We start from the raw sequence: 14,039 nt of genomic DNA, 5'->3' as shown, positions 1-14,039 counted from the left end.
TGACAAAAGGAATAAGTAATTATATTATGAACGTCATTAGCTTACAACGGTTTCTACTATTAGATGCAGTGGACTCCAGGCACTCAACTATGACTTCACTGCATTTTATAGCAGAAACAGCTGTAAGCTAATGAAGTTCATAAGACAATTGTTTATTCCTTTGTCATCTCATTTTGTTATTACTGCTCTGTATTCAACTAATATTTCTTTCAGAAGTATGAAGTCTGACCAATAAGTATTTGGACTGGTGCTATAAAAACAAAGCTACAACATGTAGCAATCTGGCATTTAATCTCCTTCAAAGTAATCCCCTTTGGAAGCCACACACTTAATCCAAAGCTGTTTCCATTGATGGAAGCATTCCTGGAAATCGTTTTCTGGGATAATCAGCAGCTGCCTCGTTGCATTCACTTTGATTTCCTCAATGTCCTGAAATCTTTTTCCTTTCAAACAGGATTTGAGTTTTGGAAAGAGAAAAAAGTTACAAGGGGCAAGAGCTGGGGAATATGGTTGCTGTCAGACCTGAGGAATGCTGTGCCTAGCCAAAAACTGCTGCTGAATGGGGAGGTGCATTGTGATGGTGCAATTGCCACCCACCAGATGCATGCAATTGTGGCCTTTTCCAACAAATAGCATCCTGCAAAACGTTGCAGTAGTATTCCTTGTTTACAGTCTGACCAGGTGGAGCATACTCATGATGAACAATCCCCTTGTAGCTGACAAAAACAGTCAACAGTGTCTTCAAATTGCTTCGACTCATTCATACTTTCTTTGCTCTCAGAGAGTTTGGGGGTCTTCCACTGCATAGACTGAGCCTTTATTTCAGAGTCATAGTCCCACGATTAATCACCCATTACGACTGTTTTCAAAAAGTTTTCATCATTCTCGACACAGTCAAAGAAATCTTGGGCAACTGAAACCCGAGTTTCTTTTTGATCTGCTGAAAGAAGTTTTGGCACAAACTTGGCAGACACACGTCTCATAGCCAAATCTTCAGTGATAATGGACTGAACTGAACCATAAACTAATCTGCACATTCTTTGGTAACTCACGAATAGTGATTCAACGATTTCCCCACATAGCTACATGCACATCTGTGATGTTTTCCTGCTGGTTGTGAGTCTTCCAGAATGTTCGTCATTATTGACATTTTTTCAACAATCTTGAGAACATCTGAACCACTCGTACACTTGAGTGTGACTCACACACTTCTCTCCATACATTTTCTGCAACTTTGCATAAGCCTCTGATCAGGTATCGCCAGGATTATGGCAAAATTTGATGCAGATTCTCTGCTCAACTTTCTCTGTCATGGTCAATGTGATGATCACATGCTACACATGTTCCTTCCAAGTACTGCTGTAAACAGTGGAAGTGAGATAGAATGTTAAAATTTAGTGCACATGCACAACAGAGTTCAAAGTCAATCTGTACCAAACAGTTTTTATTCGGTGTGCCTTAGCTTTGTTACTATAGCAACAGTCTGGATACTTATTGATCAGACCATATATATGTATATTGAGTTCTATACCAGATTATTAGTCTCACAATGCCTAAGTGAAATATATATACAAACATATATATATATATATATATATATATATATATACGCATGCACACACACACACACACACATATATATGTGTGTGGGTGGGTGGGTGTTAATGAATATACACATGCACATATTATCATCAGCAGTAATTTTACTTCTATTTTTCTATACTTGCATGCTTTGGAGAAGTCTTCTCTAACCCTTTATTGTGATCCTTTTGGCCAATTATTGTGATAACCATCTAACCATTTATTGGGATCCTTCATAATCTCCTTCATGAGGTTCAGCCTTCTCCATTACTTCTTATGCTTACCTTAATTTATCTCTCTTCTGCAAATTTCTTCCACTCTAACGATTGGCATTTCTTCCTCACTCAGCTGCTATTCCTCTTACATGCATCACATGTCTGTACCAATACAATCTCCTGTCTTGCATGCCACATCTAATGTGTTGTATACCTAGTTTTGCTTTCTCCTCATTTGTGCTCTGTCATTCATTCATATACATTCATGTTACACATCCAGTGGAGCATGCTCATCACATTGCTAGTCATCGTTTGCACATCCTAGAATCAAGGCAGTCTTAAGATGTGAGAATACTGGGCTGTAGTCTAAGGGGCCTCATGGGTTGAGGGGTCCAGTTCTGATCTGTGTATGCTGTGTATTGCTGTTAACAAACAAATATTATAGGGCCCAATGCATTAATTTGCCCTGGGGCTTATTTTACAAGTGAAATGGCTCTGTCTAGAATTTTATATTTTGCCACAATTCAGTATTGCACCTTATATACAAGCACTGAGCCGTGTGCCTGTGTGAAGGTGTATGGCTCAGCGGTTAGAACATCAGGCTCACAATCATGAGGTAGTGAATTTGATTCCTGGACCAGGCTGTGTGTTGTGTTCTTGAGCAAGACGCTTTATTTTACATTGCTCCAGTTCACTCAGCTGTAGAAATAAGTTGCAACATCACTGGTGCCAAGCTGTACCAGCCTTTCTCTTTCCTTTGGATAACATCAATGGCGTGGAGAGGGGAAGCTGGTGTGCATGCATGACTGCTTAGCTTCCTATTTCTTTATTGCCCACAAGGGGCTAAACATAGAGGGGACAAACAAGGACAGACAAAAGAATTAAGTCGATTACATCAACCCCAGTGCGTAACTGGTACTTAATTTATCGACCCCGAAAGTATGAAAGGCAAAGTCAACCTTGGCGGAATTTGAACTCAGAACATAACGGCAGACAAAATACCGCTATGCATTTTGCCCGGCGTGCCAACGTTTCTGCCAGCTCGCCGCCTAAGCTATGACTGCTTAGCTTTCATAAACAACTTTGCCCAGACTTGTGCCTTGGAGAGCAATTTTCTAAGTGCAATCTCATGGTCATTCATGACCAAGGGGTGGGGTGGGGTCTTTAAACAAGCACCACACAATCTATCTTCCCTTTGCAAAGAGAGTCCCTTTGTTGCCAGTTGATAACTTCCTGAATTTTTCTATTTTCTTCTTATTCTGGTTACTATGCTTTCAGAATACTCTTCTGCTGTTAACTTGGCTACCTAGGCATCAGATGCAATCAATTACTTCTAAAGAATCCTCTGGGTGCTTGAAAAACACTTATTTTATGTGTGTTGTCATTGCTCATCTCTGCACTTTTGCTACATATAAAGACCTTCATCTCAGTCAGCCTCCTTGTGATCCTACTGCAGCTCTTGTGTAGCTATTGTTTACATTGGGTACACCATATGGTATTCCCATCAGCACCTCTTTTGTGTGTATCAAGTATGGCTACTTTCTAGGTGGCAGAAGAATCCAGTATTCTTTCCTGTTGATTAAATCTTTAATCTTTGCTAGGTTTACTTTAAAGCTTGTCAATTCTAAGTTTTGCTTCTACGTTTAAAATATCCTTTCCAGTTATGTTACAGTTCCTAGTATGAGAATTATGTTAACTACATACATAAGACAGCTGCTATGACATGGAGAACTATGATAAAGATAAAAAAATTTGAGAATCAAGCTCTGAAGGACACATACCTACATAAAGTCTTAGCTGAAGTCATTTTGCTAACTGCATTTCCATGCATGATTGCACAGTTCTCACAACCATTTTATCCCCTAGTTTTCTTTGTGACCATTAGACTGCAGAGTACAGTACCCTGTCAAAGACCTTCTCTAGGCCCAATGAATCTAGATATAGTGGTTTGTTCTTTTCTAAGAGCACTTGTAGTTGTCTCACTTGGAAACCCATCCTGACACAAATTCAGACTGTCTCATATCTAAACAAATTTTCTTCTATTTTGGCTCTTCCTGTGGTTTTCATCACTTGCTCCATTATTTTGATGCCCATACAATTACCTCTTCCAAGAGCATCTTCTTTCATCATCATCATCATCATTTAACGTCCGTTTTCCATGCTGGCGTGCGTTGGACAGTTTGACTGAGGTCTAGAGAGCCAGCAGCTGCACCAGGCTCCAATCTGATCTGGTAATCTTTCTACAGCTGGATGTCCTTCCTAATGCCAACCACTCCAAGACTGTAGTGGGTGCTTTTCATGTGCCACTGACACAGGAGCCAGTCAGGTGGCCCTAGCATCGATCATGTTTGGATAATGCATTTTTACATGCCACCGGCATGGAAGCCAGTCAGGATGCACTAGCATCAGCCATGTTTAGATGGTGCTTTTTATGTGCCACCGGTATTGGAGCCAGTAAGGCGACCCTGACATCGATCACGTTCAGATAGAGCTTTTTACATAACCCTGGCATGGGAGCTAGTCAGGGGCCACTGGCACTGATCACGTTTGGATGGTGCTTTTTATGTGCCACCGGCATGAGAGCAAGTCATGCAGACCAGGCTTCAATCACATTCAGATGGTGCTTTTTACATGCCACTGGCATGGGAGCCAGTCATTGTAATATTGTCCAGTTGACTATATTAATACTAAAGTACTCCCTGGAAATGATCCCTTCCTCTCTTCCCTGATTAACTATGCATGGAACTAACATATTTTGCCAGATATGTTCATCATTCTAATGACTGTCCTTAATGCCCTAGTTACTTCCCCTGCTTTTGTATCCTTAATGGCTATTTTTCAAACATGTAGCTGTCACTGTGATATTCTGAGATGCTCTATGGGGCTTTTATAGATAGGGAGTAATCTTGCTTGCCGGATATTGTTAACTGCATATGGCAGAAACAGTGGTGAAGGAGGAAATAAATAGTGGTCTCCTGGAAGGCATGGGGAGGAATCTCTGCTGTAAGGTTCTCTGTAATACAGCTGAGCGTGGACATTGATATGCGATGTTCATTGTGGTATTCCTTCATCTATGGGTGAAATTACCTGGATTACTAAAAGTCTCCCTTGGCTCTATGTTGGCACAAAGTAAATGGATAAAGAATTGAAATAGTCAAGAAGATATGTCACATCATCATCATCATTTAATGTCCATTTCCTTGCTGGCATGGGTTGGACGGTTTGACCAGAGCTGGCAGGCTGGAGAGCTGCACCAAGTTCCTGTCTGATTTGGCTTGGTTTCTATGGCTGGATGCCCTTCCTAATGCCAGTCACTAGAAGGTTGTTAATCTTTGACATGAATCTGCCCAACCAGCCAGGATGGCATTCCAGTCACTTTCAGTGATTAGTCATTCACTTGAATCTATCTGAGATTGTCTGTCTGTCTGTCTGTTTCTTTTTCCTATGCATTCTTCTTGTTCAGTAACCTTTTACAACAACATTTCTTTGCCTCTTTATTCTTGGCATCATTGACAGTGAGTGCAGCACCATCATTTCATATATACTTCAAACAAACAACATTCTGAATCATGCTGACATATTTCTTTGCAAACCAGAACAGCTAATGCCTTTTCTTACTTTCTGTTTATTCTCTCTTTGCCAAGGTATGTAATAAGTTTCTATCTATTTCTCCTTGATATATGATGACCTAGCACTTCTTTAGACCAGTGTTTCTCAATAATTTTTTACTTGTAGACTTCTTTGGTTCCTATTTCACTCAGATGAACCCTCAACGCCATTCAATGTTTAAAAGAAATCATATATTTTTATGATCAAATATTATTAGGATATATATATAAAAAAATATTTAAAATATTTTGGGAATTGTAGAAGTATAACCAATTTATTGCAGATAAATTTTAACAGAAAAATCTTAAATGGATCCCTGTTGAGCACCATTGCTTTAGACCTTCATATGTCCAAGAAATTTTAAAGATTCCCCAGATTGATTTGTGCTATTGGATTAGTGTACCTCTTATTCTGATGTCACTAATCATTTGTCTATGTTCAGTTGTACACACTTTTTTCTAAAGAAATACTTTAATTCACAACCATCTATCCATCCTGTTTCCTGGTGAATATGAAATCTATCTGGTTTGTGTGGTGCTCACTTGAGTGTTAAGTGATCAGATGGCTGGCTAATTTACTGAAGTTAAAATTGCAAATGGTTGGGTAATGTGCAACATACAGTTTCAAAGAGCCTTGATAGCTTTTCATTCCATTTATCATAACCATAGCTACTTCAGAATCATTACTATGTTGTTTCATAGCACACTTATTACAGTCACCATTCATAACTAGGTTGCTGTTGTTATTGAGATGATCTGCTATGAAGACTTATGGAAATGATTCTTTTGTCCATCAGTCAGTCTTGATAATAAAGTAGAGTTCACAGCTGTGGCCATGTTGGTTATGATTAACCTAAAATTAATTATTCTGTATTGGTCCATGTAAAAAGCACCAATGACAGTCCACCTAAAAAGCACCTATGCTGGCCCATGTAAAAAGCTCCTGTTCTAGTTCACATGAAAAGTACCCATGCTGGTCCACATAAAAAGCACTAGTACTGGTCTACATAAAAGCACCTGTGCCAATCCACATTAAAAGCACCTAGTACATTCTGTAAAGTAGTTGGCATTAGGAAGTGCATCCAGCCTTAGAAACCAAGTCAAATCAGACTGGAATCTTGCTAGCTCTAGTCAAACTGTCCAACCTATGCCAGTATGGAAAATGGATGTTAAATGATGATGATGATGATGATGATGATGTGACATATCCTGACTATTTCAATTTATTCATTTACTTTGTGCCAACATAGAGTCAAGAGAGACTTTTAGTAATAAAGTAACAGAATAATGTTCATTTAGCTGAATGGCTTCCTTGAGAAAATGGGAATAATATACGATGCTTAGGAGCCATCAAGGATAACAGTACCAATTGAATTTTCAGTTTATGAAGCTACAGGGAGAGAGACATATACAAAGTAATAGAGAATGATATGTATGTGCATGCACACAAACACACATACATACAGAAAAACTGAGAGGAATTTCTCATATATGTGTGGGTTTGGGTCAGTGATAAGAGAGATAAGTAGGCATTATTGAGGCAAGCATACTCTGTTGGATGTGTAATGTTGGTGTGCATCAACAATGAAGCATAAATCAATTAAGAGAAAAACAATTTGGTATAAGAAAAATCATCTGTTTTGTGCAAGATTATGGATATGTGATGCATGTGATGAACAACAGCTGAATAAAAAAAGCACACGTACACCATGTTATTTAGTGGAAGGACTCTATGGAAGAGGAAGACTGAGATGAAATAATAAATGCTGATCCCAAAATACTGACCCTCACAAAGGAGATCATAATGGACCACAGAAGTAAGTCTAATACTGGCATAGATTCCTCATTGGCACACAACAGGCCAGCATAGTATTTCTAGCTACACACCTACATTCTGTTGCTTCTCCTAGCACTGTATTCTGCCATCTTCATGTTTCACATGACTTGTTAAATTCCCTATATTTTGAGTTCTTCCTCTTATTTTCTCACTTCCTATTAGTTTGTCACTGTTGACTCAACAAGGGATTTTAAAATTTTATCAAATCAGCCCGTTCCATAGCGTTAAGGAACTGTTTCTTTATTATAATATGGCTTGGGAAGATGATTGCGTCTCCCAATCCTACCTGCACCTTTCAGTCATAAGCACCATATACAGTGCTCAGGAAATTATGTAGAAGTCAACAGCAGGCCATGGGTGGTGGTTTCTGCCTCTGATTTTACTCCACCAGTGTTAAAGGTCTTGCTGAAGTTCGTAGGCACTACTATCCGTTTCTACTTCGAGTAAGCTATAAAAAGTTACAAGAATATGACAACTTGGGATTGAAAAGAAATCAATAACAACCTAGTTTAATGATGTTGCTGATGGTTCAGCTATTTTCAATAATTTTTAAAGTTTATAGATTTCTTAAAGAAGTGTGCTTCATTATCATTCTGAAATAAATAGCCAAATTGCTAAATATATATATATATATATATATATATATATATATATATATATATATATATATAAATATACATATCTCTTATCTACTACATATATGGGAAATTCTGTCTGTGGGTGTGTTTGTGGAGTTGTTAGCTAACTACTCCTACATCGTTTTATCGATTTTGATGAAACTTGATATGTAAGTAGAACTCGTGTCTAGAAACCTTATGGCATACTCAGATTGTTGAAAAAATCGATAATAGGGCTCCTGGAAGAGATACTTATATATATCTAATATATTTTATTTTAAAACCAAGGGAAATAGCCCATTCAGCCCTGGAAGGGATCCTTATATATAGCCAAGGGAAATAACCCATTCATTTTCTTATATTATTTGGTAAAAATGAAATTTAGTATGCCTATTTCTTAGTATTTGAACTGTTAGAGTTATTTTCTCAATTTATCCAGTACAACCCTTAAACAAGTAAATAGTATTTTCCTAAACAATAGATCCACTTATTTTGGTTAGTGACTTATTCACGAATATACCAACACTAGCGCCCCTGAGGGTAATATTCTCTGGGAATGCACAAAAACCCTTTTCAGAGTTATTTACTTTGAATTGTTATTATCTCATATCTGATTACCCTATTATTATGTAACAAGCTTCAAGATTTTAGTATACATACCTTATTAGTATTTCCTCCTATGTTTTATATACTCTGGGAACACATTAAAGCCGTTTTCAGGGCTACTTCATTTGAATTCTTACTATCGGGTAATTAATTTCATGTTATTACATAACTGACTTCACAATTAAGGGTTTCATAACTTATTGGGATTTCCTAAAAACAAGATCCTGTGTAAGACAGTTCGGTATTCTCTGTAAATGCACAAAAACCGTTTTAAGGGCTACAGACTTTGTATTGTTGTTATTGGATTAGCAAAACAATTATGAGAACAGAACCAAAGGATAAGCCCCATTTTCCCGGGAATTACCGGGTACGTCAGCTAGTATATACATACATATATGTACATATACATATATCTACAAATATATACAGATATATTTATACATAAATATATATGTATATAAGTACATATATATACATTCTCTCAAGCGCTTACACACACATGTACACATACGATGGTAACTTCCACCTACAAGATTCAATCACAAGGCTTCCGTCAGCCTGAGGCTATAATAGAAGACACTTGGCCAAGGTGTCATGCAGTGGGACTGAACTGGAAACCATGTGGCTTGGAAGAAAGCTTCCTAACCACACAGCCATGCTTGTGCCTACACACACACACACACAAATAGTCAATTCAAATAAACAAATGGTGCTCCAGCATGACTGCAGCCACATGGCTGAAAAGTGTAAAAAAAATAAAAGAATAAAATTCATATAAATGAATCATTATCATCCACATCGTCGTCATCATTTAATGTCCACCTTCCATGTTGGCATGGGTGGGACTGGATAAAAAAAAACGCAGAAAAAAAGGAAAAACAACGAACGTGAGAACGTGCACAAGAAATATATTGGCTTGATGCTTGGTGAAAAGAGAGCTTAACGGTTATATGCACACACATACAAACACGTGCACAAACACACACACCTATACACACACACACACACACACACACACACACACACACACATGGCCACTCCTCCAACCACAACGAAATATGTTCACTGAAAAATTTGATGAATAAATTAATCTAATATTTTGATTATATCTGTTGAGATCTACAAGTTGTGTCTGTTTAATCTGCTTTTGAATGACTGGTGTATTTAGTCTATAGACTAGAGTGTTTATTTAGATAATAGCAAACTAGCTGAGACACTAAAACACTTTTCAGTACAATAGGTTACAATGACTGATTCAGTATTTCATTGCACTGTCTTTAAATTTTGTCCAAACTGAGTTCATTATTCATTATTTCAGATTAAATAACACATGTACTATTAATATACTTATGCTCAGCCAAAAGATGTCAATATTTGCAGGCTGCATCATGTAAAAAGCTGGTGCCACATAAAAAGTACCCATACTAGTGCTGTGTAAAAAGCACCTATGCTGGTACCATGTATAAAGCACTGATGCTGGTGCCACAGGTAAAGACACCCAGTACACTCTGTAAAGTGGTTGGTATTAGGAAGGGCATCCAGCTGTTGAAACAACCCATGTCAAAAAAAAAAAAAAAAAAAAAGCAATAGGAGCTTGGTGCAGCTTTCTGGCTTGCCAGCTTCTGTCAAACCACCCAACCCATACCAGCATGGAAAATGGACGTTAAATGATAATGATGACAATGATGGTGACAGTGAGGGTGATGATGACGATGATGATGATGATGATGATGATGGTGACAATGACGATGATGGTGATGATGATGATGGTGATGACAATGATGATGATGACATGTCTATGTAATCATATGCACATATCCAATCAGTGTTTTGAAACTGAGCAAATCCAGTTAATACTTTCAAGTTGTAATTATTTTGTTGCCAGCTGCAAACTGTTTATGTCTAATTAAAGCTGACATAAAATGTATATTAGCTGATCATCCCACACTGTCTACCTATAGTATTTTTTGTCATTTACTCTTTTGGTTCAAGTCAGCACCTTTAAGTCGATCATATTGGTTCCAAACTTTGGCACAAAGCCAGCAAGTTTGAGGGTGGGGGCTAACTCAGTTACTTCAACCCCAGTGCTCAACTGGTATTTATTTCATCAACCCCAAAAGGATGAAAGACAAAGTTGACCTTGGTGGAATTTGAACCTAAAACATAAAGACAGACAAAATGCCACAAAGCATTTTGTTTGAATGCTAATGATTCTTACTTCTACAACCATACAATTGTGAGCCAAATACCCTAGCCAGGAAGCCAAACACTTACTGGTTGAGCATTATGGGCTAAAAATTACCCAATAAAAAAAACAAACAAACAAAAACCCTGAAAATGAAGACAAAAAGGAAAATGACCAGAAAATAAGGATGCTGCATAAAATGAAAGCAGTAAGGTGACACATCCATGAGAATGATCAAATCAAGAAGCTAATGAATGAATTACAAACACAAACATCATAAGAACCCAGTTGCACAATAAAATAACAAATGTTCTCACGTGATATCAGCATTAGCATGCAAGCCAAAGCACTCAGGAGTGTCTTGCAGTGGTAGGGCTTCAATAGAAATTCGGTAGTCATCAACTGTCTTGCATTTGGGGATTTTATAACCTGAGGAAAATGAAAATATGAAAAAAAAGAATTAGAGCTTTCAAAGCCAAGCCAACTAGTTTCATTGATATGCTTTTATTCTGCTATTCTTTTACTTGTTCCAATCATTTGACAGTGGCCATGCTGGAGCACCACCTTAAAAGGTTCTAGTTGAAGAAATCAGCCCCAGGACTTATTCTTTGTAATCTTAGCACTTGTTCTGTCAGTTTCTTTTACTGAACTGCTAAATTACAGGGATGTAAACACACCAAAACCAGTTGTCAGTGGTGATGTGTGTATGAACACAGACACATACATACATACATACATATATATATATATATATATATATATATATATATACACACATATTCATATACACACACACATATATATTTATATATATACGACGGGCTTCTTTCAGTTTCCATCTACTGAATTCATTCACAAGGCTTTGGTCAGTCCGAGGCTACACTAGAAAAAAATTGCCCAAGGTGCCACACAGTGGGTCTGAACCTAGAACCATGTGGTTGAGAACCAAGCTTCTTATCACACAGTTTTGCTTACCCCTATATGTATATGTATCATATAAATGATCTGACAACTGGATGTTGCTATACATCACTAGTCATAATGTACTTTGCATTGTTTTAGCTTCTAAATGATGAGCCTGCTGGCTCAGAGAGTAGACCAATATTCCCCTGATTAGAAGATTATTCCATCACAGGGTTACCCAATTACAGCTGAGTGGACTGGTGCAATGTGAAACCGAGAGTTTTGTTCAAGAACATAATGCGTCACCTGATCCTGGAATCGAACCCATGATTTAGCAATTGCAAGTGCAACACCCTAATCATGAGGCTACACACTCACAAACACAAACACACAGATATACATATATATAGCATTCATCCCAGAAGCATCAGGTGATTGTACTACCATCCCAGGAACAGGAGATAATTTCAATAAAATCCAGAATCTATTTTATATTGTATTTAATATACCCTTATTCATCTTCATTGTTCAGACATAAGCCACCGGTCACTCAGAGTCATTCTCACTTCCCTTTCATTTTTGTAAATTAACCAAGTCATAAACAAGCTCTCTATTCTATTATTTTTTTTTGTATATGTCTCAGTGTTCCATTTGCTGGAGATAAGATAGGATAACTGCTGTGCTAATGACAATTATTGTGCTAGAAACACATGCCGACAGCCATTCTCTTATCTCTTAACAAAATGTATTTTCTTAATGGCATGTCAATTGTGGAGAATTCTTGATTCTTGAGATTATCTCTCCTTATTTGGACTTGGTTCTAGTGGCCATGAAACAATTGTTCTACTATTTCTGGAAGAAAACTTAATAACAATAATGGCTTCATATTTTAGCACAAAGCCAGCAATTTCTGGGGAGGGGATAAACTGATTACATCAACCCCAGTGTTTGACTGGTATTGATTTTATTGACTCCGAAGGGATAAAATGCAGTCAACCTTGGCAGAGTTTGAACTCTGAACATAAAGATGGACAAAATACCATTAAGCATTTTGCCCAATGAGCTAACGATTCTGCCAGCTTGCTGCCTTAAAGTTAATAATATATAATAATGAACCTAATGCAAGCTGGCAGAAACGTTAGCATGCTGGGAAAAATGCTTAGCGGTATTTCATCTGTCTTTACGTTCTGAGTTCAAATTCCACCGAGGTCGACTTTGCCTTTCATCCTTTCAGGGTCGAAAAATTAAGTACCAGTTGTGTACTAGGGTCGATCTAATCAACTGGTTCCCTCCCCAGAAATTTTAGGCCTTGTGCCAAGAGTAGAAAAGAATATATAATAATGAACCTATTGCATATACTGCTCAGGTGCCCAATAACTTATCAGAAAATGTAACCAAAACTGCATGAGCAGTACATAGAATAATGCACAGGAAGTGAACAAAGAATGAGTCATTAAGAAACAAAAGATAGGGGTGAAATAAAATCAAGTGTACTGTTGGCGAATTTCAGGAAGCATGGATGTTTTGAAGGATGTAGTGTTCTGATAGCTATCAACAGATGCAAATTGATAATTCCCTGCTTCAGCAATTCTGGGCATGAAAAAATGTTTCTGAAAGTCATGGGTGCTGTGTTGTTTTTTGAATTTGTAAGTATGTCCAGGAATGTTAGATGTATGGAATTCAAAAGAGTGCCCAAGATTGTTGTTGGAAAGATGGTGGATAATTTTGTGAGTGAATACCAAGTCAGTTGCTAGATGCTGGAACTTTAATGTGCCCATGCCAAGGGAAGTAAGATGTTCAGGAAAAAAGATAATTTCAACAAATCTAGAATCTATCTTGTATGGAATTTATTTTATTATATATAAATATGCGTGTGTGTGTGTGTTGGTATATTTTTAGAAAGTTGATTGCTATGGTCACTATCACTGGCCATAACTTTCAACTTCCTAAAGCATTAGTACCCAACCATTACACAATGGTTTCCAACAGTGGTTCTCAGCAGTGGTTCCGAACCCTTTTATTTATATGAGTTTTCCCATGGACTCCTTTTGATATGCTTATCCTTATGTGCATATATATATATATATATATATATATATATATATATATATATACATACATATTTGTTTTGCAAGATTATATATATATATATATATACATACATATTTGTCTCACCTTGCTAACTATCAATGGCTGATAGTTAGCAAGGTGAGACACACATAAGAAAGAAGGAAACAAAGGACCACTGATGAGGTCACAGAAGTGTGACGAAAGAACTCTGGCCGAAATAAGATTAAGATTAATGTAATATAAAGCTGAAGCAAATTAACACCAAATATACAGTGCGTGTGTTTTTATTGGCTAAACTGGCAATATGACCATCCCCAAGTACAACAACATATATATAGATAGATATATATATATTTGTATATACGAAATTTTGAATTTAGTTCATGGATCCCCAGTACTACTTTCGTGGACCATCAG

The 14,039-nt window shown here is 37.3% G+C and overlaps 1 protein-coding gene across 1 annotated transcript in view; it reads right to left on the bottom strand.

The window, feature by feature from the left end:
- LOC106877714 (dynein axonemal heavy chain 5) overlaps positions 1 to 14,039 on the bottom strand; it is a 435,668-nt gene that overhangs the window by 30,686 nt on the left and 390,943 nt on the right. The window contains exon 75 of the mRNA XM_089358248.1: positions 10,967 to 11,078. Within this exon, the coding sequence (XP_089214374.1) occupies positions 10,967 to 11,078 (112 nt within the window). The remainder of the gene's footprint in view (positions 1 to 10,966; positions 11,079 to 14,039) is intronic.

This window comes from Octopus bimaculoides, chromosome 10 (genome assembly GCF_046866305.1).
Source record: "Octopus bimaculoides isolate indiv1 chromosome 10, ASM4686630v1, whole genome shotgun sequence".
In the NCBI taxonomy this organism is placed as follows: domain Eukaryota; kingdom Metazoa; phylum Mollusca; class Cephalopoda; order Octopoda; family Octopodidae; genus Octopus; species Octopus bimaculoides.
Note: the sequence above shows the minus strand (reverse complement) of the source record. Positions and strands in the feature narration are given on the sequence as shown.